Below are 23347 nucleotides of genomic sequence, written 5' to 3'. Positions count from 1 at the left end.
GTTGGACCTATCACTGACGCAGAGTACAGAGAACTGACACAGAACTTTGTGGACTGGTGTCAGCAGAACCACCTTCTAATCAATGCACGGAAGACCAAGGAGATGGTGGTGGACTTCCACAGATGTCAGTCTACACCCCCTCCTCCAGTGAACATTCAGGGATTGAACATCCAGAGAGTGAAATGTACCTTGGTGTTCACCTTAACAAACTAGACTGGACTAACAACACAGACGCACTGTACAGGAAGGGTCAGAGCAGACTCTACCTACTAAGAAGGCTGAGGTCGTTTGGAGTGAAGGGGAAACTCCTGAGGACTCTCTTTGACTCTGTGGTGTCATCAGTCTTCCTGTACAGCGTGGTCTGCTAGAACGGCAGCATCGCAGAGAGGGAGAGGAAGAAGCTGGATAAGGTCATTAAGAAGTCCAGCTCTGTCCTGGGCTGCACTCTGGAGTCAGTGAGGGAGGTGGGAGACAGAAGAGTTCTGGCAAAATTCACATCCATGCTGGACCACGAGTCCCACCCACTGCAGGACACACTGTCTGCCCTGGAGAGCAGATTTAGTGACAGACTGATCCACCCTCGCTGTGGGAAGGAGAGATTCCGCAGGTCTTTCCTTCTTGCTGCTGTCAGACTTTATAACGAACAATTATAACATGGTGCACATTTCTACCACACTCCCACACACACGCTACATCTCCAGAGCAATTGCACCAGTCACTTTAATATCTCACTCACTTTGTTTGCTGCAGTCACCTTACCTCATTGTTATATGTACATGATGTCGATAACCTGTGGAGTTCTAAGTTCTAATTTCTTATAATTATTAATGTGTTACTTCTTCTGTATATATGTCTGTGTGCTGTTGCAACATGGTAATTTCCCCATCACGGGACAATAAAGGTATTCTATCTATCTATCTACCTTGCATTGAATATCTTATGTGCATGTTCCTATGATAGTAATGTCATGTCTTAGTCCTGTTTCCGGTTTTATTTTGAAGCACTTCTTGTCTCACCCACGTCTCAGCTGTTTCCATGTCATTCCCAGTCAATCACGCACACCTGACAGTTATCTCGAAATCAAGCACCAGTATTTAGCCGCCACCTCACACACCAGTCGACGCCAGATTGTTACGTGTGTACTCACCACTTTCCAGCAATACCGTATAGCTTACCTTGTCAGTGATCTTGTTTCGTAGCTTGACTTCGGATTCCTGCCTGCTCCTTGCCTGTACTTTTGCGGTGGAAAGACTGGTAACGTACCTGACCGTTTGACCACGATTAGAGCCTAATCCTTACCTGTACCGCTGCTGTGTTCACCTAATAACGAAAGCTTGCCTGTCCCCGGATTTTGATTCTGCCTGCTCCTTTGGTGCTCATGTCTGAGAGCACCTGTGTAAAACTCTTGCCTTGCCTTAAGTTACGTAATAAAGACTGTCACCTTTTAAACCACCAACCTGTCCGCGCTGTGCATGTGGGTCCGATATCTGCAAAAGCCTGACAAGTAAAGCAGCAGTCCTTTTTTTTCACAAAACATTTGTAGTCAGAACTGCCTTTATGTTTTTTAACCAATGTTTAATTACCAAGTTTAATTCTGCCAACTCACAAAATCTTCAACATCTTTAAGGCTGAACTTTATAGAACATGTAAAATGTAATATTATCTATCAGCATAGAAACATATAAAACAATGGCTTAATTATTTGAAAACAAGTTGCTAAAAGAGCTACAGACTGTTTTCCTCAGATCAGGATGACAGATGAATCAGAAACAACAGTGCATCCTGGAACACTGTGGGTTCACCTCTTGTAATGCAGTCCTATGACCTATATGAGGCTGAGAAACAATCACCATTGACACGCATGTCCTCTTTTGGCCAAAATCCCTTCCACACCCCAGAAGAACAACAGCATGCAGAGCTATGATTTAGGACTGCATTACAAGAGGTGAACCCACAGTGTTCCAGGATGCACTGTTGTTTCTGATTCATCTGTCATCTGCACATAAGATGTTCAATGCAAGCTATGATGACTACTAAACCAATACCGAAGGTAGGTGGTGGAAAATAAAAAGATCCTCTGCAGGCACTCGTCTGCTCTGTACATACAGTAACACCTTGATGTTGTGTGACAAATCATTTGATCACACACACTTTGCCTCAGAATCTGCCTCACAAAGATGATGTGATGCACATTAGGGTAGTCATGGCTCACAATGAGTTCAGTTATTGTGAGGCAGGTTGAGTGGCTGTTATTGTCCCGCAGGTAAAGCAGGCTCTGAGACAGGAAGTCCAATGATGGAAAATGTCTAAACAGCCACAATAAACTGTAATAAATCACTGTTTAGAATACTTGCAAAGATCGCCACAACATTAGAGCGTCTTCCTGGGCATAAGAGCATCAACCGGCCAAGCAGGAGGACGCGATTTCAGTCTCACTATCAACTAATAAAATCACTGGAACACTGCAGATGCACTAAATTCTCCCTCATCAGGTGTCGACAAGGTCGTGATATCGCTGCACTCCTAATGAAGCAGGATGCCCCGAAAACGTAGCTTTGTTGGCAGATGATTCTGTAAGTGACCCGACGGTGGCGAGCTGACTGACCTGTCATTCCTTTAGCAAATGCCATGTGTCCTAACGTAATCGAAAGTTGTCAGCACTTAGACGGGCTAAATAAATAATTGTTACGTTGATTAATGTTAACAATGTGGGTCTCATTGTGTGTCAAAACACGACTGCAATCCTTCAAGAGTTACAAATATTTGCCGATGTTGCGCTTCAAATGCTCTTGGGCATTTTATTGTGAAAGTCCGGCGACTGGCCCCGCCCCCGCCCCCGGTTTCCCTTTTTCTTATTTCGTTTTGAAAGTGGAGAAAAGGAGAATGAGTAAATCAGTATATCGCAAATGTGTTTTACCGATTCACGGAAACGAAACACAGTATAAAAAGACGTTATTCAATTTTCATTTTACACGTGAATTATGAATTGCACTTCATGCACTGACCATGCACGGACCTAAATCTTCTGTATTTTAAGTTACCGGTTATTGAGTTGTATAAACTAAATCTCAAGGAAATGTTATACTTGGACCACAAGATTGAAAAGACTGATCTAGAAATTGAAATTCCCAAACACAAGCTGGAGGTGAGTGTATAGTTAAAGGTGAATTGTATGAATTATTGAAAGAATCATAAAATCTAACAATCTAACAATCTAACAACAAAACCTTTGTATTTGTAGGAAATGAAAAAAAACCAAATAAATTATGATTTGTATTTCTTCAGTTTCTTTTATTGGTGGTGATGGTTGATTAAGACATTACAGCAAATCACATCTCTGACTTCCATCCACTCTGCAGATTACCTTGATGGAAGGAGTCTTCCTCAGGGTCTTGTAGATGTAGGGCAGGGTGTAGTTCCCCTCTAATAATTGAAATAATGTGGAGAACAACACATGCCACATTAATGTCACAGGCCTCTCAGGTGTTTCCCTGAGGTGACGTAGGCACTGAAGACGTGCTTTCAACAGGCCTATGGTCATTTCCACCCAGGCCCTTATTCTGCACGGCCACATTAAAGCGCTGCCGGGGGCCTGCTTCAGGTTCTGGGTGAGGGGTCAGTAGTGTGGGCTGGCATGGGTGACCCCTATCTCCAGCAGAAAGCCGTCAATCTCTCCTAGAAGAAGAGAAGTGCTCCTGTGAGTGTGTGTAGTGCATGCATTGAAATAAGTGTATAGGACATACATGTACTTACCACAGTGCAGCCTGTTATTTAGGGTTGACTCACGATATATTCATGAGTTCACGTTTATGATATGTGCAGCATCACATATGATCTTGGTGGTGTAAACAATGATACGTCACTTACAGTGACCGTTAGAAAGAGTTATATTTATTTCAGGTCACAGCAAGATTTTATTAACTCATCATCATTTTTCAGATTAGCCGCACTGAAACGAATTAAATACCACATACCTGCAGTCATGTGAAACTCCTCTTTAATGGCTCTGAAAAACGGTACCGCTAAAATAAATATGCACGACGATATGACAGAAAATTAACTCGTGGCGTCAAAATTCTCTTGCGGCGTAAATTCAATGCCGTGTTAATTAATACATCGTCCTCATCTACAGGATCGTGTACGGACGTGCCCGTTTCTAGAGGATTTTGGTCTCTGCGCGAAGGAAACAGGTGAAATCTATGAATGTACTGAAAGGTCAATCGAGGTATTTAAACAGTGTTCACTTTAAAAAGGGGCGGAGAACGAAGGAAACTCTGGGTTTCCAGAATAAAACCTGCTCCCGACCAGGTTAGGTTCACAGAGTAAGTTGCCATAGTAACTGAGTTTCGATTGCCTCGCTTCTTGAAACGGGTTTAAACTTACCCCGCTTTACGGGTTTAAGTAACCCCGCTTTCTGAAACCGAAAACTGAGTTTTCCTCATTTCGGGGTTAACAAACTCAGAGTTTCCACGAAACCTCCTTCTTGAAACGGGCCCCTGGAGGTCCGTCATGTTTTTATCTGCCAAGCCAGCTCCAGGTGACTCAGGCGAGTCAGACAAACTTTCTCCGTTATCCAGAATGTTGATTGTTGTTCTTAGGATGAAGTAGTTATTAATATATATTTATTGACGGATAGTTTATCGAGCTGTTGTTAACTGCCGGTGTTGCTGGAGTGAGTGAGGTCATAAAGTCATAGAGAGTATCCCCAGAGGAGAGAGGGTTGCAGTTGGAGCAGACTTCAATGGGCATGTTGGTGAGGGGAACAGAGGTGATGAGGAGGTGATGGGCAGGTTTGGTGTAAAGGAAAGGAACCTAGAAGGACAGATGGTGGTGGTGCTAAAAGAATGGAGATGACTGTAGTCAACACTTACTTACAGAAAAGAGAGGAACACAGAGTTATATGAGAAACACACAGAGCCACATGAAGAAACTTGCGAAGAATTGGGGCAGAAGTTGAGACTTTTCCACTGGGTGGTCAGGAAGAGCTTTCAGATGACTGGGAAACTACAGTACAGCAGAGGTTATCACAGAAACAGGTAGGAAGGTGCTGGGCGTGTCCTCTGAATGGAGGAAAGAAGATAAAGACACTTGGTGGTGGAAGTACAGGACTGCATCCAGAGCAAGAAGTTGGCTAAAAGAAAATTGGATGTAGAAAGGACTGAGGAAAGTAGACAGGGGTACAAGGAAGCACAGTGTGAATAGGGAGGTGGAAGGCTTTGAATAAGGAGGTGGAAAGCTCTTAAAAGGATGAAGAGTGGATAGGCTGTTGGTCCTTAAGATGTACCTGTGGAGGTGTGGGAGTGTCTAGAAGAGACTGCAGTTGAGTTTCTAACTATCTTGTTCAACAGGATTTTAGACAAGCAAGAACATGCCTGAGGCATGAAGGAGAAGCGTTCTGGTGCCAATCTTTAAAAACACGGGGGACACATAGAACTGCAGCAACTTTCAGTCCCTTCTTGTTTACTCTGCTGATGGACAGACTGACAGACAAGGTCAGACAGGAATCTCCCTGGACAATGATGTTTGCAGATGACATTGTGATCTGCAGTGAGAGCAGAAAGCAGATGGAGGAAAGAAAAGAAGAGGCAAGTCAGTCGTAGTAAGACAGGATACATGTGTCTAAATGAGGGGTCAAGGTGAGGTTACGGGGGGCTGAGGTGAAGAAGGTGCAGGAGTTGTATTTGGGGTCAACAGTTCAGTTTGATGGGGAGTGTAAAAAAAAGTGGAGGCGAGTGCAGGCAGGTTGGAGCAGGTGGAGGAAAGTGTCAGGAGTGTTGTGTGACAGAACAGTGTCAGCAAGACTCAAAGGAAGGTGGACAAGACAGTAGTGAGACCAGCTCTGCTCTACAGAGACAGTAGGACATGTTGCCTGTGCTGGCAACAAATTTAGAGAGGCCAGACTGAGATGGTTTGGACATGTGCAGAGGAGGAAGAGTGAATATATTGGTAGAAGGATGTTAGAGATGGAGCTGCCAGGCATTAGGACAAGAAGACGAACAAGGAGGAGATAAATGGATGTGATAACAAAGGACATGATGCCCAGGATAGAATGAGGTGGAAAAGGATGATTCGCTGTGGCGACCCCTGATGGGAAAAGCCGAAAGAGAAGAAGACATTATGGTTACTGTATTTACATACCCCCTAAATAAATAGGACCCTTAGCACTTTAGTACATTTAAATGATGAGATGACATATATTTAAAGAAAGGGTAAGGTCCAAGACCTTCTTTTGTGTAGGCTACAAATAGAGCTGTATGCATGCATGCTCTATTTAAAATGTGGGGAAAATCTAAGTTCATGAAAGCCAGGAAAATATTTTAATTCCAATAGTGATATTAAATGCATATGTAACAAACATTTCTAATGTACTGTACTACAATTAGGCATAGCTTGGTAGAAAAACGATTGTTGTAGCAGTCTTCATCACTGAACGTTTCTGCATAGCTTATGACAAATACAGTAGTACCTGCTATATTTCCAGAATATCTTCACCTAACTTTTCATGCAAAAGTAAAAATCATTGTCAATCAATATCTGCCAGTTAAACTGAGAGAAACTAATGTGTTTGATGTTTTTTTGTCCAATAATGTTTCATATAGTACAAGTCCATGAAGTTTCTCTTGGGTGGAGAGGTCAGCTCCTATAGACCCGCTGAAAAACAAGAAACAGTATGTACCTTTAAAAACTTAGTACCATTTATTATTCAGCAAACGAATCAACAATAATTATCTCACAATATCACTGCCTTATTTAGACTCTTGTGTCAAACAAAATAAACTGTATTATTATTATGCCTATACTTGAATAGTAGTAGTGAACTCACCGTTATCATCTTATACAGTTCCTCACGGATCTGTTATTAACAACAAAAAATTGTTTGATTTAAAATAAAAGAACATAATAACTGGCAACATTTCTTTTGTTGGGGCCCAATCATAAAACATGGCTTCCACTGCTTAGACTGTACAGTAACTCTTAAAACAAGGCTATTCAAGCATTCAACTTATGCACATTTAACACTGAATTTCACTTTTTCTATCTAAACAGTAATGAAGTAAAGCAGATTTACTTAATGTAAATTAAAATACCTACCTTCTGCTCTGTGAAACATCCTGTTAGCAAAATAAAAATGCCCTGCAAAAGAATGATATTGAAATCAATTAAACTGTATATCAAACAATATATAATATGTTGCACAAAAAGGTCCAGTGGCTTCTTGCAAACTGCAAATGCATTTAATTCGAGCTAGAGTACGTAGAAAAGTGTTCATTGCGCTAGCTGTATCTGGGTGTTTTGGAATTGGGTTGGACTAGCTCCTGCCTCGGTGTTGCAGTGGTTAAAACATATACTGTATGGATGCAATGTATGTTTTATCTTTTCAAACACTCCAGGTAACATATAGAAAGACAGTACAGTACATACAGTATATAAGTAGTGTTGGCATTGCTCCTACTGTACTTGCTAATTTCTTAGATTAACCAAAGGCCACGTTTGGCTAACTGCATATTTTGAGCTTCACCTTGAGTTTTTCTTTTTTCTTTCTCTCTGACTTGGTAGACAAAATCTTTCCCCATTGGTATTTGTTAACGCTCAGTACCCAGACAACTATGACCACAATCTGACAAGTCTACTGTTGGAAAGTGTTTTCATTATAATGCATGCAAGCTTTATTGTCAGTTATTACTACAAATAATATGATGAAAATAAAGAACCTACTAGTTTATTCAAAACATTTGTCGGTTGTGGAGTAAACAAATGTTTTTGAGTTAAAGGCAAAAAAAACATAAATGAATTATTGCTACACATTTGCTATAAATACTAATACTACATGGTCGGTTTGCTTTGAAATTACCTGAAAAGAATTGAGGATGGTGAAACAGAACACCAGTGGATCTATTTCGGGATACAGGAGTTGAAAAAAGCCAATAATCCATGTTATTCCAAATATGGGTGTTAAAACGACCACCACCTTCAACATGCTTTTGGCTGTCATTTTGTCATCTGCTTTATTGGTGCTGGGGACCCAGGACTTCACCAATGTAAAAATGATGACCATCATGGAGAAGATATTAGTCAAAATAATTGTTCCCACAGGGAGAAGGAAAGCATGTATGGAGCTATCCAAGCCGTTATTAAAGATGAGCCAGCATGTTTCTTTATTATAATAGGGTTTTCCCATGTAGATACTGTACGCATAGCTTGATCCCACTATTAGCAGTGGGAGAATATAACCCACAATGCTGGAGAAGACCATGAAAACTCTTTTGCTCAGTGGGCTGAAAACAAAGATGAGCTGGTGGACAAGCATGATGCTCAGGCACAGCATCCAGCAAAACATGGCCAAATAAAACAGGTGTTTGCATATAGTCAAAATTAGGCACCAGATGTCTGGGAGAATTCCAGGACGAGTAGAAGCCAGAAAACTGATGTCTGCTAGCAATAGGAATGTGGCAATGTTCACCATAGCTGTGTGACGAAAATGGGCAAGGTTGGTCTTGACTACATTCGACCAGACAAGACACTCAATAGTCAAGAAGATCATCAGGGAGAAGATGGACACAGCCAGGCCCACATTGGTGATTATTTCTAGAATGGTATTAAATGGCGATACCTCATCCTTGGATATGAGCACAGAAAAGGAAGTCAGGTGGTTGCACACACACACTGTGTGGTTTTCATCACTGATGTTGACAGTGCATCCTACATCTGACCAGTCCATGCCTGTGGTGTTCCAAAAGACACAGAAAGGTTTGGAATAGGTCTGCCAGTCATCAGGGAAGTCCAGTATAATATTTGTAGATGAATCATTGTTGTCCTGCAGTGTAGCTGATAACAAGAGCGTGGAGGGTTTTGTATGCTTGTAGTTGTTCCGTAGTTTATTTGTTAGATTTCTCACAACAGCAGTTTTCAGTATTCCGTTGCTTATAATCATTTCCACACCAACGTCGAACACAGACAAAGCACATTTACTGGTGGAACAAAACCTAAGATCTATGTTCGTGCTGTTAACTCCTTGGCTTGTGTTGACCTTAATATTCTTCACTAGATCATCCACAGACTGAAGGAAAGCCGATGACACATTATAAAGAATAAGTGGAGGCACATTCCAAGTCATTTCTAGCAGGTTGCTTGATGCGTTGATAAAATTCTAAAACAAAACAGAAAAACACAGATTTCGTCAGATTTAAAATTGAAATATAACCAGTTTTATTAAAAATATTCTCAGTACAAGGTCTAACTGCAGCTTCTCCACATGTTTGTGGCCTGGTTATGCTCATGGTTTGTTATAGGACGGGCCTATTATGTAAGTCAATGTGCACCTTACAGTGTGTCACACCACATATTTCTATGTGTCTATTTCTATATGGGCTGTTTGTCCATACAGTTCTTCTTTGTGAATTTGGTAACGATAAAAACACTTAATGTAAATTTCTTCATATTTAGGTTTTCGCTTACAGGCAAGACTTCCTCTGGCAAGTTACTATAGCTTGATGCAGTCGCCATGAAATGTAAAACTTTAATAGATGCATTAATGTCAGCAATATTGTTACTGGAAGCAGATACAGAGCTGTTGAAAAGTCCTTCAAATATAGTCATGGCCACCTCCGGAGTAGACCCCAGTCCTTTCTGGAATTTCTACAATCAAACAATATGAAATATTACTGTGTGATTATATTTTAACTTGGGGTCTTAACTACTGTTTGCTTCACTGAACACTGAATCTTACCAACCAACACTAGCATCAGCTGTTTGACTGGCAAAATAATTCTCAACTGCCAATATTTTATAAAAGATGGCACATGATACACAAAATGTTATTTAGTAAAATAAAATAACTTAACAGAAAGGGCCAACATGCAGTTCAAAGTTCAAACAGTGCTATGAGCCATACTCACAGTTGCTTGTTGCAGGGCTGTGTTTAACCCCTGGTTTATACAATTGTTATAGACGTCCTGCCATGGGGGGCCGATACAAGTGCGTGACTTGTAGCCAACTCTGCCCTCTGCACATGTGTTATTAGTCACCGTGGCTCCAGCAGGTGTTTTTGGCCAATAGTCCCCATCTGTCACAATTTCATCGCAAAATATGCTTCCAGCTTGTGGAAAAATGTAGGGAATTGTCAGTTCATGACAGAAAATAAACCAAAAAATCAAAACAAACTAAATAAGTGAAATGACGTTGAAGTAATGTATTACATTTTATAACTGTCAGAAACAGCAGGGTGCTGGACTCACATTACAACACAAAGGTGGAGTAAAATGTACTGGTTTTTAATCTTAAGCACAGACTGGTCAGAAACAGGCACATGTTGATACACAGATGATCACATGCAAAATTACAGGTAGGTTTTATGCAGGCGGAGACCAAAAAAAGGGATGACACATGAAGTAAAGTACTGTACACAGAAATGAAAACATGCAGGAAGCAGAAAAAAACTAAAAAAAACCTAACTAGAAAGCAAGATCACTAAGAAGCAGGACTGGCATCTTATGGGTAAGTCCTTTGTAGACACCCACACTTGCTGGTCGAGTCCATAGACCTGGAGCTTGACTTTGGTGACGCTCCGCTGCCTTGTAGTACTGGTCTTGACTCTGAAGCATGGTTTGAAGAGCACAGACCCAAGTCCTCCTGCACCACTGGAGGAGGGCCTGAGCTATAGTAATGATGACCTCTCACTCCAAGGAAGAAAAAAAGTGGAGGCTAGTAGCTACAGGCACACTGAAAAGGGGACAGACCAGTGAAAGCACAAGGCAGGCTGTTGTGGACATACTCTTCACAGATAAGCTGCTGGAGCTCCCCATTACCCATGTCTAGCCTTAACCAGGCAGGAGTCCATCAGGCTTGTGTCGGCACCGGAGTCCACCAAAACAGCAGGCTGTTTTGGTGGACTCAATGGATTGGGAGGAGGCACTTAACATGGATGCCTTGCTCACCACCAGCCTCCTTCCTAGTGACAAGCTGGAACTTTTAACAAACGGCCGACCATAGTACAGTCCCAGCGTCTACCGCCTCAGCATCAGAAAGCTGAGTCCGCCCCACCTGTGTGGGATCTTTGACCCATGACTGGCTTCCAGATTCTAGTGGAGCGGCCGCGTTCCCGTCAAAGTCCCGGCAATGTCCCGATGGTGCGACTCCAGGTGAATCTCCCGTCGAGACTTTCTGGATAACCTCTCCAGCCTTGCTAGGTGGTGAGCGCTGATTTCCATGCATACCTCTGTGATCCTCCCAAATGTGCTCGCAGTTGTTGTTCCAGAGCCACTGGACTACCTAATTGCCAAGGTGACGAGTGTGTCAGGGTCCGTTGCCAGTTCCTGCTGAGCTAGGCAGTCCTTTACTCATGTAAGTGTCATACCTTAGCATTGTCACCGTTATCTTTACCTGTTTTGGGTTTTCCTGTCTTATTTTGATAAGTTCCTGTTTAGTTCAGATGTGTTTGTCTGTCACTGTCAACAGCTGTTTCCATTCAGTAATCACTTTCTGGCATTTAAGCACCAATACTCACCGCTGTTGTTTGCCAGATTGTCTTGATCACTTACCTGTTCGACTCGCGTTGTCACCTTGTAAGTCCAGCTGTGTACCAGTTTTGCTTCGTGTTTGACCTCGTCTTGCCTGCTCCCTGTCGGTACTGTACTTGACTCTGCCTCTGTGTATTATTCGTGCCTGGAGATTAACTGCTCTTGCCTTCTCCTTGTCTGTGCTGTCGCTGGAAGTATTGCTAACACCATTAATAAATCCACTTCAAATCACGTCCTGTCTGCGCCGTGCATTTAGGTCCTTCCCCGTGTGATCGTGACAGTAAGAGGTCCCGGGTGAACAAATGAGTCACAGTCATCCTTGGCTGCCCGTGTGTGAAACTCTTTGACCTCCCTGGCAGAGGCTAACTTGGTTCTGGGCGCCCTCCCTCCTGGAAAATCCTTTTTAGTGCGAGGGAAAAACTCACAAGGCTCTACTTCCCCTGCCAGATGAGAAACGGCATAAGCCACCTTTGGTGGGGTAGCAGGGCCTGAAGAAGCGAGCTGGTGAACTACTGTACAGTAAGTCGTGTGCCACTGGCGTAGACTCAGCAGGAGCTCTCTGGCTAAGTAGCTTGAGTTGCTCATCGTACATGGTCATCCAAGTCGCATATCTAGCCAGTCCATGAAGCATGGCTTCCATTCTCTCCTCCTGTTTAAGTGTTTGCTGTTCTTCTGCTTGGATGGTGTCGAATCTGGCTGCATCCTTGGCCAGATTGTTCCTGTCAGAAACGGCCATCTTCTATGCCGCTTAATCCTGTACGTGGGGTCACGAGGGCTGGAGCCTATCCCAGCTGGTATAGGCTGGGATAGCGACCTGTCCAGGGTGTACCAGGCCTCTCCTGTCCAGGCGGGGTACACCCTGGACAGGTCGCAAGTCCGTCCCAGGGCAACACACAAACAACCAAACAATCAACAGGTTACAGGGCTGAGACGAGGCAAGGCAAGGTCAATGCAGGATCAATGGTGAAAACACGGGCAAGACTTACACAAGAATAATGCTGGAATGCTGGCCTGAAAACACACAATCTGGAAACGAACAAGGTGAATGCAGGAGCCTAAATGCAGGACTAATGACTAACAGGTTGTAGCTGGGATGACACATGACCGAAAACAGGCGAGAAGCAGACAGAAACTAACAAAATAAAACCAGAACTAAAAAGCAAGAACACTAAGAAGCAGGATCTGTCACAATAATGTGTGAAATCAAAGCAGAACGAAATGATAGTATATTGAAAACTAGGTACTGTACCATAAATGACTGGAATATCCACTTGTGCACTTGTCTCTTGCTCTTTTGTGTTTTTAAAAGTCACATTAGCATACGGACAGCAACCAGAGGGTTTCTGGCAACTCACAGTGCCAATGAAAGTGTAGACCAAGGAACCATTAGAAGCTGTAATTAAAGAGAGGTTAAGTTGTTGAATTAAATTGGTTGACTTTACTTAGGTTCAGTTATAAATGTTGCTTAACACCATAATTTAAAAGTAGGATATTTCTGGACTACAATAGATATTTGATAGATACATGTCTTACATGTGTTATATAGTTGATTCATCTTTATATCATTACTATAGCTCCACCAAACCCCATAGGTCTCTGTACTTTGTTGAATGGTGGCAGAGATGCTGACGTCAACACTGGTCTGGCTTTGCGAACAGTCTACTGTGAGAGGACTGGTCTCCATGGTGATCACATCAGGCAGGAGTGCAACGTTCAGCTGTGCCCATGCTGTGAGCCTGACTGAGCCCGTAGTGAATTCACACTTATACATACCTGAAAAAAAAACATTATTTAAATTACAAGAACTTTTTATTCTTGAGTCCAAATGAAGATTTGTGTCAAAATAGAATTCTTGGCGATATTGAATTTGATCATTGTAATAATAATAATCTAATTACCTGTCAATGGATTCCAGGTTGATGTTTTGTATTTAAAGAATTACTCAGTTTGAGATGTTAGTTTAGCTGTTTCATTTGTTTTCTTGTTCCCATGCTTGTGTACAGCACTTACTAAGTTGTTTTTAAAAGTTTTGAGGTGCTAAAATTGGAATTGGAATAAATCAACCTGGGTATTTGTGCCAAATCTAAAGAATTTTCCATTAGGTCAATACTCCGGGTTTTATGTGATACAGTACTGCCTTACAAGACAAGGGGCTGACAACCTGAATACAGGCAGCATGTGTTGGGTGGAGATGTAGTTAACAGGGCCCTTTTAACTCATCTTTGGATTTATGATGTATCTATGACTTGACCAGTTTTGCACAAGAAGCACATGCTGGTGTAAACCAACTTTTACAAAAGAAAAAATGTGTTCCAAAGACTTGCATTCAAGATTGAATAGACTCTTTCTTTTTACACTAAAGCAAAAAAAAAAAACAAATACGGTACTTGCCTACCCAGTCCCCCGTCACCTCCTGGAGTGTAATTTCAGTACAAGAGCTAGATTTTGATGTGGCACAGCTGGGGTTCAGTTCGACCACACTGCCAGAAATTAGATTAAAGCTCAGATTTTTCTGGATCAGGTTCCACCCAGCACTGTCAGTAGTCTCTCCAAAAGTGCATTTCAGTGAAGGGCTGGACTTGTAGTGCACTGTAGTGTTTGGGGAGAGTATGGTGACCAGTCCTGTGCCAAAAAAAGCAATAGGAAACAAAGGATAGGAGTGACGCCATAGCACTATTAGTTTATGTGCAATGTCCTAAACCTGGGTCAAAAATGTAGGCTTAAGTAGCTACACTGATTGATCCACTGACCCCTTCTTCACCTGAAATTACTTCTGTTATCTTACTCATTGTTTTACTGCTCTGCTTCACTGTTGAATGTGCTTATATTACTTGTATGACGTGAATAAACAAAATCAACAAATCAATTTTTGCTGAGCTGTTCTGTTTCACATTAGTTCACATAAGGTATCTCTTCTATTATAGATGTGTCCTTAATATGTTATGTTAGTAGTATAACTTACCAACCTGAAATGTTGACCTGAATTACAGCATGGAGTTTGGTTTTCAGTCCGTTCACTATGTGTTGAAGCTCAGAAGTGTTAAACATGACGCTGACATTTCCCTCAAAGTCAACAATGCTGTTGTTTTGTCTTTGAAGTTTAAAGATTATTTAACAGTAAATGGTTAGGTCCAAATAATGTACCCATTTTAACAACATCATTAAAAGTATTTACTGTATATATACTATAAGCGTCCCTGTTTTATAAAAACACAAATTTATCTCCTTACAATGAGAATTATTATTGCTGATTTGAGTTGACTGACAATTTATGAATCATAAATTGGTCATTGTAAACAAAAAGAAAAATTTACCTATAGGTTATTTTCAGGCACTGAACACCATTTAGTGTTTGGAAGGCATCTTCAAGCTTTGAAAAAAAAAAACATTTATATATCATATACATCTCCAGGAAAATAAGTGATCATTTATAATGACAGTAAAAAGAGCAGGTGCCGTACCTGGATAGTTTTTGTTAAATTCCAGGTGCCTGAATCCAGTACACCGCTTCCACTGATTTGAACTGAGTGATTGCAAAAGAAATATAAGTGAAGAGGAAGTCATTGAGGAAATAGTGGGCCGAGAAAAAGACAAAGACATTAACAAGCAATCCACCGTGGGAGATAGGGATACCATCCAAAGAACGCTGGGAACAGTGAATTATTTGCTTGATTGAGTTGGCAAACTCAATCAAGATTGACCCTAAACCTGTGGGTATAATAGTTGATAGTTGCTTTTCCTCTAAACTATAATTCCCACACCCTCATACAGCCAGCAGTTATCCTTTGACATGCAGCTATAGTTAACTTGTCATCCTTTGTTCAGACTGGGGAAGGGTCCAGAAAAAACAATTTTTCCAACCTGACACCTGACTCAATCTAAGTTTTAGTGAAGTTTGATTGGGGTAAGGCGTTAACTGCATGTGTGTTACAACCTTACCGTCCATGGTGTTGTTTGCAGCTGTTGAGGTAATAGTAACATTTTGTTACTCACCACCTTTTATCAACTTCCATAATACATTACATACTTTTTCTTCCCAAGCCTTAAGTTTGAAGTATGTGCAACTAAGAGACTCACCTACTGCAAAGATCTGCAATTGCAGAGAGAACAAAACATGATTAGTCATTCTCTCATATTATTTATTTTGTTATTTAGTTTGTAAATCTATATCATTATATGACACGTTAAATACAGTGTACTGTATATGTTTCACATCTGAAACAGTCACTTGATTATAGTTGTCTTCAATAAATTATCCCTTACCTGTAGACAGACACACAGGGCTCTGAACCACACTTTGAAAACTCTAGAAAACATTGTTTCTCTGTGGAGAACATGTGAGATAGACTCAATTCGAGAACAATGTGAAAAGTCATACCAGTGTGTTACATGCCAACTGGTAGCACTGTTTTTTTGGTGTTCTGTTCTGTCTGTGGACCTCTGTGTTTTGTTCTCTCTCTCTCGTGGAGGGATATCAACCACCTACCACTGTGGTATCTACACTGTAAATGGCCAGTCTAACATGGATGCAGAGGGGAAGGAGACGTAACACGAGAAAGAGAGAGAGAGAGAGAGAGAATTTGAATTTGAAAAAACTTTTATTTAGAAAACAACTAATCTACCTCCAAACATGTGTGCCAGATACCTGTTTGTAGCTATAATTCCATGCACAACCCTCCACTGGAGGTCCCCTGTGCACTTATCCACAGGGGGTTTATACAGCGCCAGCAGCCTTTGGGAGAGTATTCTGGGCCAAAGCAAGAAGTCCATCTTGATATTTTACAGCCCATCAATGAGCCCTGGTGTAACACCTCTACATAACATAACATAATCTTCAAAACGTCCCAAGGAAGAGGCACCAAGGGTCAAAAGACTGCTCGGGTCTTCTTGCCACTCCCCAAACACTGGAAAAACATCAACTGGTGGAAAGGTGTATACACAGTCATCATCCCACTGCTCGGCCAGAGTAGGATCCTCCACAAACTCCCTGTATGGAATTGGTAATGTACTGCTCACCTCCTTTAACTGGCCTGTGCAGCAACCTCATCGATTGAAACCCAGTCAACTCCCGAAATCTCTCTTTCAATGTTTTCTTTAAATGGCCCAGCTTGAAGCAGCCAGTAGCCCTCAAGCGGGATCGGACACTCGTAGAAGACAGAAGGTTAGTATTCAGCAAGGTTTTACTGTATGTTATGGGTTATGTAATAACCCAAGCTGTTACCGTCCAGCTGAGTACACGGGTATATAACAAGCGTTGAGCAGCCTGCACACAGAAAGTCTGTACCCTGGCAGGAATGTCAATAAGGCCCTATCCCCCGTCTTCTTCTGGCAGAGAAAAACAAAACAGGGGCTTTAGTCCAACGTTCCCCCCGACCAAAAAAAATCCACAAGGATCCATTGCACCCGCTTTAGTAGGCCTGGTGGGGGTTGGAGAACAGATAGCCTGGCTATCTCCCTCCCTCAGAACCCTCCCCCTGTAAGACAGCTGAGGCAGCAACCATTTCCATTTGAACAGTCTAGCACACACTGTCTCCCCAACACCCTTACAGTTTTTCCTCTGAAACGCCTGTGATCCTAAAAAAACCCAGCATCATTTCAACCAAAGCCCTTTTGTATCTAACAAACAATGGAGGAAAAACAGCCTCTCACACACAAGCATACTTATTTAAGTGTCCTTAAGCGTTTTGCCATTTCCCCCCTCTTTGACACAGCTTCCATCCTCAGGCCAGTAACAAATTTTCTCAACTTAAAACGTTTTCACTTATTCAGCAAATCAAAGCCAACTAGTTTTTGTAAAATCTTTACCGAGTTAATAAATTTATCAGTATAAGGAAAATAGTCAGCAACCTTAGCGAATTTACCAAAAGTTTTCATCCACGACACTTGCCTCAAGCTTCCCTGCCGCCATTGAAGTGACAGGTGGGGAAAACTTACCAGCAGCACAGCCGCTCGGAACCAACCCCATGGCCGCAATGCTAGCTGCCAGGAGTACTACGTCATCTAGGTCGCCGACCGCTCCGGAGAACTCCCAGGATGAGAATCATTTGGGGACAATTGTCCCTCTGCCACGCCACCTTGGTTCTCCACTACCTTGTCCGCTTGGATGACTGTCCCCGCACTCGACCCAGCATCGATTGCGTCACTGGGCTCAGGCATTGCCTCAGGTTCAGGCGTAGCCTCAGGCCCGTGCCCAGCCCCCCGCTGGCAGTGAGGGCAGGTGAAACGCTTGTGTCCCAGATTCCCACACTCAAAACACCTCATGCTGCCAGAGCCTGCATACACCATATAAAACAAGTCCTAATGTTGATGTCCTAATGACACATCCAGGAACTGTGCAGGAGAGCTCAGGTACATAAAAACCTGCCTCCTCAGGGACTTGACATGATAGAGCTTCTCATTTTTACACGCCAAGCCAACAGTTTTAAAAGCCATGATGATCTTACCAAATCTACCAAGCTCACGTTCTATGGACTTATTTGGAATGAAATGGGGGACACCAGAAATAATTATTTTGGTTGATGGCGCGACGAGTGGGGAAAGTTGGAAAAACCCGAGACCGTCGGGTCTGTAACCACTCTCGCCCAATGACGGAGCGGTTTTGGGCAGGATGCCATCTGCCCAAAACCCTACACTAAAAAACACCCCTAAACCAACCAAACCCCACAGAAGACACCAGCACTAGAACAATTACGGAAACACACAATATGAAAACTATTTACAAAAATAACATGCAAAAAGGAGAAAAAGGGTCAAAAAATGCTAGAGTCACCATGCACACTCAGAGAGAGAGAGAGTGAGAGAGCGACAGAGAGAAAGGGCGATGAGAGCCAGCTGACCAGCTAAGCAGAAAGAGACCTACCAATAGTTTTGTCAGAAGCATGTGTAACACAGAATTGTGGTAGGTGCGGAGGGATAGTTGGGGGCCCCTTTACACTGCACCACTTACTGTAGGTATTTTCATTGTTAAGAACACTAGCCTTAGCAGTGGTTTCCCATTGCCCCTTTATAGCTTTACTTAGGTGGATTTTACTTTATATTTCCTTGGTGCTGCCAAAGTTAGATTTAGTTAAGTCCTGTTTTGTTTAATTGAGTTCTTTGATTTGGTACCACCTGGTGGTCTTCCTTCCTCAGTTTGTAATTCGCCAATAGCTCAAAGGAAGGAGCAACTAAAATATCAAGTTCCTTAATCTTAATTGTGTTGCTTGGAGGTTACATTACATCCCTCACTTTTAGAAAAAGGATGAAAATGTAACATGTTTAAAAAAAAACACTTCTCTTCTGTCTTAATGTGAAAAGTATCTATTTAAAATAGTTATGCTATAATTTTTGACAGACCCTTAATATTTAGGACTTTTAAAAATCAATACATTATGAATAAATTCCCTCCAATCTTTTGCGATGCAAGCCATTGCTGTGAGCATGGACTTTTTAAGGCTTGTTGTTCTTACTAGTTATGAAAATTGATGCAGTATTTTTGTAACGTACGGTCATTTGCATTATCTTTGCATCTTTTGGAATTGCTGTATGCTACGTATGTACAGTAAGTGCCCTTGTTTTGGACATATCGTTATTGTTTGTATTTCCATGTCCCAACAGTTCAGTCTGTCCCATCAACTACCAGAAACAAAGAATAAGGCTGTCTTTGTACAAATATGCAAATGTTTATAAAAAAAACGTTCAGATTTGAATGAAACACATTTCTGCTTTTACATACACACAAATCATCTGCAATAAACAATTTTAAAATGTGGCAAAAGTACATAAACATAACTTACCTAAGATTTGAACCAAAGTATGAGTTTGAGTCTATGACTATGTAGTTGTTGAGCCTAGTCAATATTTAAAGCATTGAAAAATAATCATCAACAACTGAACTGTTCAATAAAACAAACAATCAGCACAATACTGTACATAACAGCCACAGTCTGTTATATATATACACACACACACACTCTATTCTCACCCTCTGCAGGTGGTCTCATCCACTTTCCAAGCTCAGGTCCTTGGGCCAGGGAGCTTGAGGGTTCTGCGCAGTAGCCTTGCTGTTCCTAAGACTGCCTTTTTCTGGACTGAGATGTCCGAGATGTCGGATGTGTATATATATATATATATATATATATATATATAGTCTCAGGTATGAAAAACTGGACAGCACCTGGCCCTGACATGATCCACGCCTACTGGCTAAAGAAGCTCACTGCAATCCATGAGCGCCTGGCAGCACAAATGAACCAGCTGCTAAGGGATGGGACTCACCCTGAATGGCTGACCGAAGGGCGAACGATCCTGATAATAAAGGATCCCTCAAAGGGCACAGTCCCATCCAACTACCGGCCAATAACCTGTCTCTCCACAACATGGAAGCTCATGTCAGGCATCATCGCAGCTAAGATAAGTGGGCACATGAGTCAATACATGAGCGAAGCACAGAAGGGCATTGGTAAGGATACCAGAGGAGCCAAACACCAACTCCTGGTAGACAGAACAGTCACCCAAGACTGCAGAATGCGACACACCAACCTGTGCACAGCCTGGATCGACTACAAGAAAGCCTATGACTCAATGCCACACACATGGATCACTGAATGCTTGGAGCTGTACAACATCAACAGAACTCTAAGGGCCTTCATTGCAAACTCCATGAGGTTGTGGAGAACCACCCTTGAAGCAAATAGGAAGCCACTTGCCCAAGTATCCATCAAATGTGGCATATACCAAGGAGATGCACTGTCCCCACTGCTGTTCTGCATAGGTCTGAACCCCCTCAGCCAAATAATAAACAAGACTGGCTATGGATACCGACTCCGGAACGGGGCCACCATAAGTCACCTCCTCTACATGGATGACATCAAGCTGTACGCTAAGAATGAGCGAGACATTGACTCGCTGATCCACACCACCAGGATCTACAGCTCAGACATCGGGATGTCATTCGGACTCGAGAAATGTGGGAGGATGGTGACAAAGAGAGGCAAGGTAATCCACACAGAAGGGGTCTCACTCCCAGAAGGAAGAATAGCAGACATTGAGGACAATTACAAGTACCTTGGAATACCACAGGCAAACGGCAACCTTGAACAGGCAACAAGGAATGCGGCAACAGCCAAATACCTCCAACGAGTAAGGCAAGTCCTAAGAAGCCAGCTCAATGGCAAGAACAAATCCCGGGCAATAAACAGCTACGCTCTGCCAGTGATCAGATACCCTGCGGGAATAATAAGGTGGCCAAAGGAAGAGATACAGACCACAGATGTTAAGACACGAAAGCTCCTCACCATGCACGGAGGGTTCCACCCCAAATCCAGCACCCTGAGACTGTACGCTAGCCGCAAGGAAGGAGGCCGAGGACTAGTGAGCGTGAGAGCCACTATCCAGGATGAAACATCCAAGATCCATAAGTACATCAAGGATAAGGCCCCGACAGATGACGTACTGAGTGAATGTCTCAGGCAGTGGAGAACAGAGGATGAGATGCTGGAAGAGGGACCATCATGGGAGGACAAGCCCTTGCACGGGATGTACCACCGGAACATAACTGAAGTGGCTGATCTCAACAAATCCTACCAATGGCTTGAAAGGGCTGGGCTGAAGGACAGCACAGAGGCACTCATCCTGGCTGCACAGGAGCAGGCCCTGAGCACCAGAGCCATAGAGGCCCAGATCTACCACACCAGACAAGACCCAAGGTGTAGACTGTGCAAAGAGGCCCCAGAGACGGTCCAGCACATAACTGCAGGGTGTAAGATGCTGGCAGGCAAAGCATACATGGAACGCCATAACCAAGTGGCTGGCATAGTATACAGGAACATCTGCACGGAGTATGGACTGGAAACCCCAAGGTCAAAGTGGGAAACACCTCCCAAGGTGGTAGAGAACGAGCGAGCCAAGATCCTGTGGGACTTCCAGATCCAGACTGACAGAATGGTAATGGCGAACCAACCAGACATTGTGGTGGTGGATAAAGAGCAGAGGAAAGCCGTAGTGGTGGATGTGGCAATACCAAGCGATGGCAACATCAGGAAAAAGGAACATGAGAAACTAGAGAAATACCAAGGGCTCAGAGAAGAACTGGAGAAGGCTTGGAAGGTGAAGGCCACAGTGGTGCCTGTGGTGTTGGAGCACTAGGGGCTGTGACCCCCAAACTGGAGGAGTGGCTACGACAGATCCCTGGAAAAACATCCGAAATCTCAGTCCAGAAAAGTGCAGTCCTAGGAACAGCAAAGATACTGCGCAGAACCCTCAAGCTCCCTGGCCTCTGGTAGAGGACCCGAGCTTGGAAAGTGGATGAGACCACCCGCGGAGGGTGAGAATAGAGTGTGTGTGTGTGTGTGTATATATATACCAACTCCTGGTTGACAGAACAGTTGCCCAAGACTGCAGAGCGCGACACACCAATCTGTGCACAGCCTGGATCAACTACAAGAAAGCCTATGACTCAATGCCACACACATGGATCACTGAATGCTTGGAGCTGTACAACATCAACAGAACTCTAAGGGCCTTCATTGCAAACTCCATGAGGTTGTGGAGAACCACCCTTGAAGCCAATGGGAAGCCACTTGCCCAAGTATCCATCAAATGTGGCATATACCAAGGAGATGCACTGTCCCCACTGCTGTTCTGCATAGGTCTGAACCCCCTCAGCCAAATAATAAACAAGACTGGCTATGGATACCGACTCCGGAACGGGGCCACCATAAGTCACCTCCTCTACATGGATGACATCAAGCTGTACGCCAAGAGTGAGCGAGACATCGACTCGCTGATCCACAGGAACATCTGCGCGGAGTATGGACTGGAAACCCCAAGGTCAAAGTGGGAAACGCCTCCCAAGGTGGTAGAGAACGAGCGAGCCAAGATCCTGTGGGACTTCCAGATCCAGACTGACAGAATGGTAATGGCGAACCAACCAGACATTGTGGTGGTGGACAAAGAACAGAGGAAAGCCGTAGTGGTGGATGTGGCAATACCAAGCGATGGCAACATCAGGAAAAAGGAACATGAGAAACTAGAGAAATACCAAGGGCTCAGAGAAGAACTGGAGAAGGCTTGGAAGGTGAAGGCCACAGTGGTGCCTGTGGTGATCGGAGCACTGGGGGCAGTGACCCCCAAACTGGAGGAGTGGCTACGACAGATCCCTGGAAAAACATCCGAAATCTCAGTCCAGAAAAGTGCAATCCTAGGAACAGCAAGGATACTGCGCAGAACCCTCAAGCTCCCTGGCCTCTGGTAGAGGACCCGAGCTTGGAAAGTGGATGAGACCACCCACGTGGGGTGAGAAGGGAGTTTTTTTTTTTTTTTATATATACATATACAGTCAGGACCATAAATATTTGGACAGAGACAAATTTCTTCTAATTTTCTATCTGTGCATTACCACAGTGAATTTTAAATGAAACAACTCAGATGCCATTGAAGTGCAGACTTTCAGCTTTAATTCCATGGGTTGAACAAAAAGATTGCATAAAAATGTGAAAAACTAAAGCATTTTTTAAACACAATCCCTTCATTTCATGGGCTCGTAAGTAATTGGACAAATGAAATAACTGAAAATAAAATGGTCATTACTAATATTTGGTTGAAAACCCTTTGTTGGCAATGACAGCCTGAAGTCTTGAACTCATGGACATCACGAGATGCTGGGTTTTCTCCTTCTGAATGCTCTGCCAGGCCTTTACTGCAGCGGCTTTCAGTTGCTGTTTGTTTGTGGGCCTTTCTGTCTGCAGTTTAGTCTTCAACAAGTGAAATGCATGCTCAATTGGGTTAAGATCAGGTGACTGACTTGGCCATTCAAGCATATTCCACTTCTTTGCTTTAATAAACTCCTGAGT

The 23347-nt window shown here is 43.0% G+C and overlaps 1 protein-coding gene and 1 long non-coding RNA gene across 4 annotated transcripts; both read right to left on the bottom strand.

Moving 5' to 3' along the window:
- Window positions 1-6294: 6294 nt before the first annotated feature.
- LOC114850117 (adhesion G-protein coupled receptor F3-like) lies at window positions 6295-12252 on the bottom strand. Its single transcript, XM_041069659.2, has 8 exons — window positions 12052-12252; window positions 11041-11268; window positions 9897-10160; window positions 9457-9636; window positions 7853-9148; window positions 7093-7134; window positions 6824-6853; window positions 6295-6651 (listed from the first exon to the last, which is right to left on the bottom strand). Exons 1-8 carry the CDS (start codon window positions 12250-12252, stop codon window positions 6634-6636), a joined length of 2259 nt encoding a protein of 752 aa, XP_040925593.1. The 3' UTR covers window positions 6295-6633.
- Window positions 12253-13544: 1292 nt separating this feature from the next.
- Window positions 13545-17470, bottom strand: LOC114849599 (uncharacterized). 3 transcript variants are annotated; one of them, XR_008693909.1, is made up of 4 exons: window positions 14978-17470; window positions 14831-14886; window positions 14479-14607; window positions 13545-14138 (listed from the first exon to the last, which is right to left on the bottom strand). It is a non-coding gene; the product is annotated as an uncharacterized LOC114849599 (long non-coding RNA). The 3 variants fall into 3 exon arrangements; XR_008693908.1 differs by having other exon boundaries at window positions 14479-14886; XR_008693910.1 differs by having other exon boundaries at window positions 14483-14886.
- Window positions 17471-23347: the final 5877 nt, after the last annotated feature.

The sequence above is a fragment of the Betta splendens genome, chromosome 24 (assembly GCF_900634795.4).
Source record: "Betta splendens chromosome 24, fBetSpl5.4, whole genome shotgun sequence".
Classification (NCBI taxonomy): domain Eukaryota; kingdom Metazoa; phylum Chordata; class Actinopteri; order Anabantiformes; family Osphronemidae; genus Betta; species Betta splendens.
Note: the sequence above shows the minus strand (reverse complement) of the source record. Positions and strands in the feature narration are given on the sequence as shown.

Coding starts and splice junctions, on each gene's coding strand:
- LOC114850117 (XM_041069659.2), bottom strand. CDS start 12,252: ATGGCCGTTTCTGACAGGAACAATCTGGCCAAGGATGCAGCCAGATTC. Junction 10,161..11,040: donor GGGTCAAAGATCCCACACAG/GTGGGGCGGACT, acceptor TCACTTATTTAG/TTTGTTTTGATTTTTTGGTT. Junction 6,854..7,092: donor GATGTTTCACAGAGCAGAAG/GTAGGTATTTTA, acceptor TGTTAATAACAG/ATCCGTGAGGAACTGTATAA.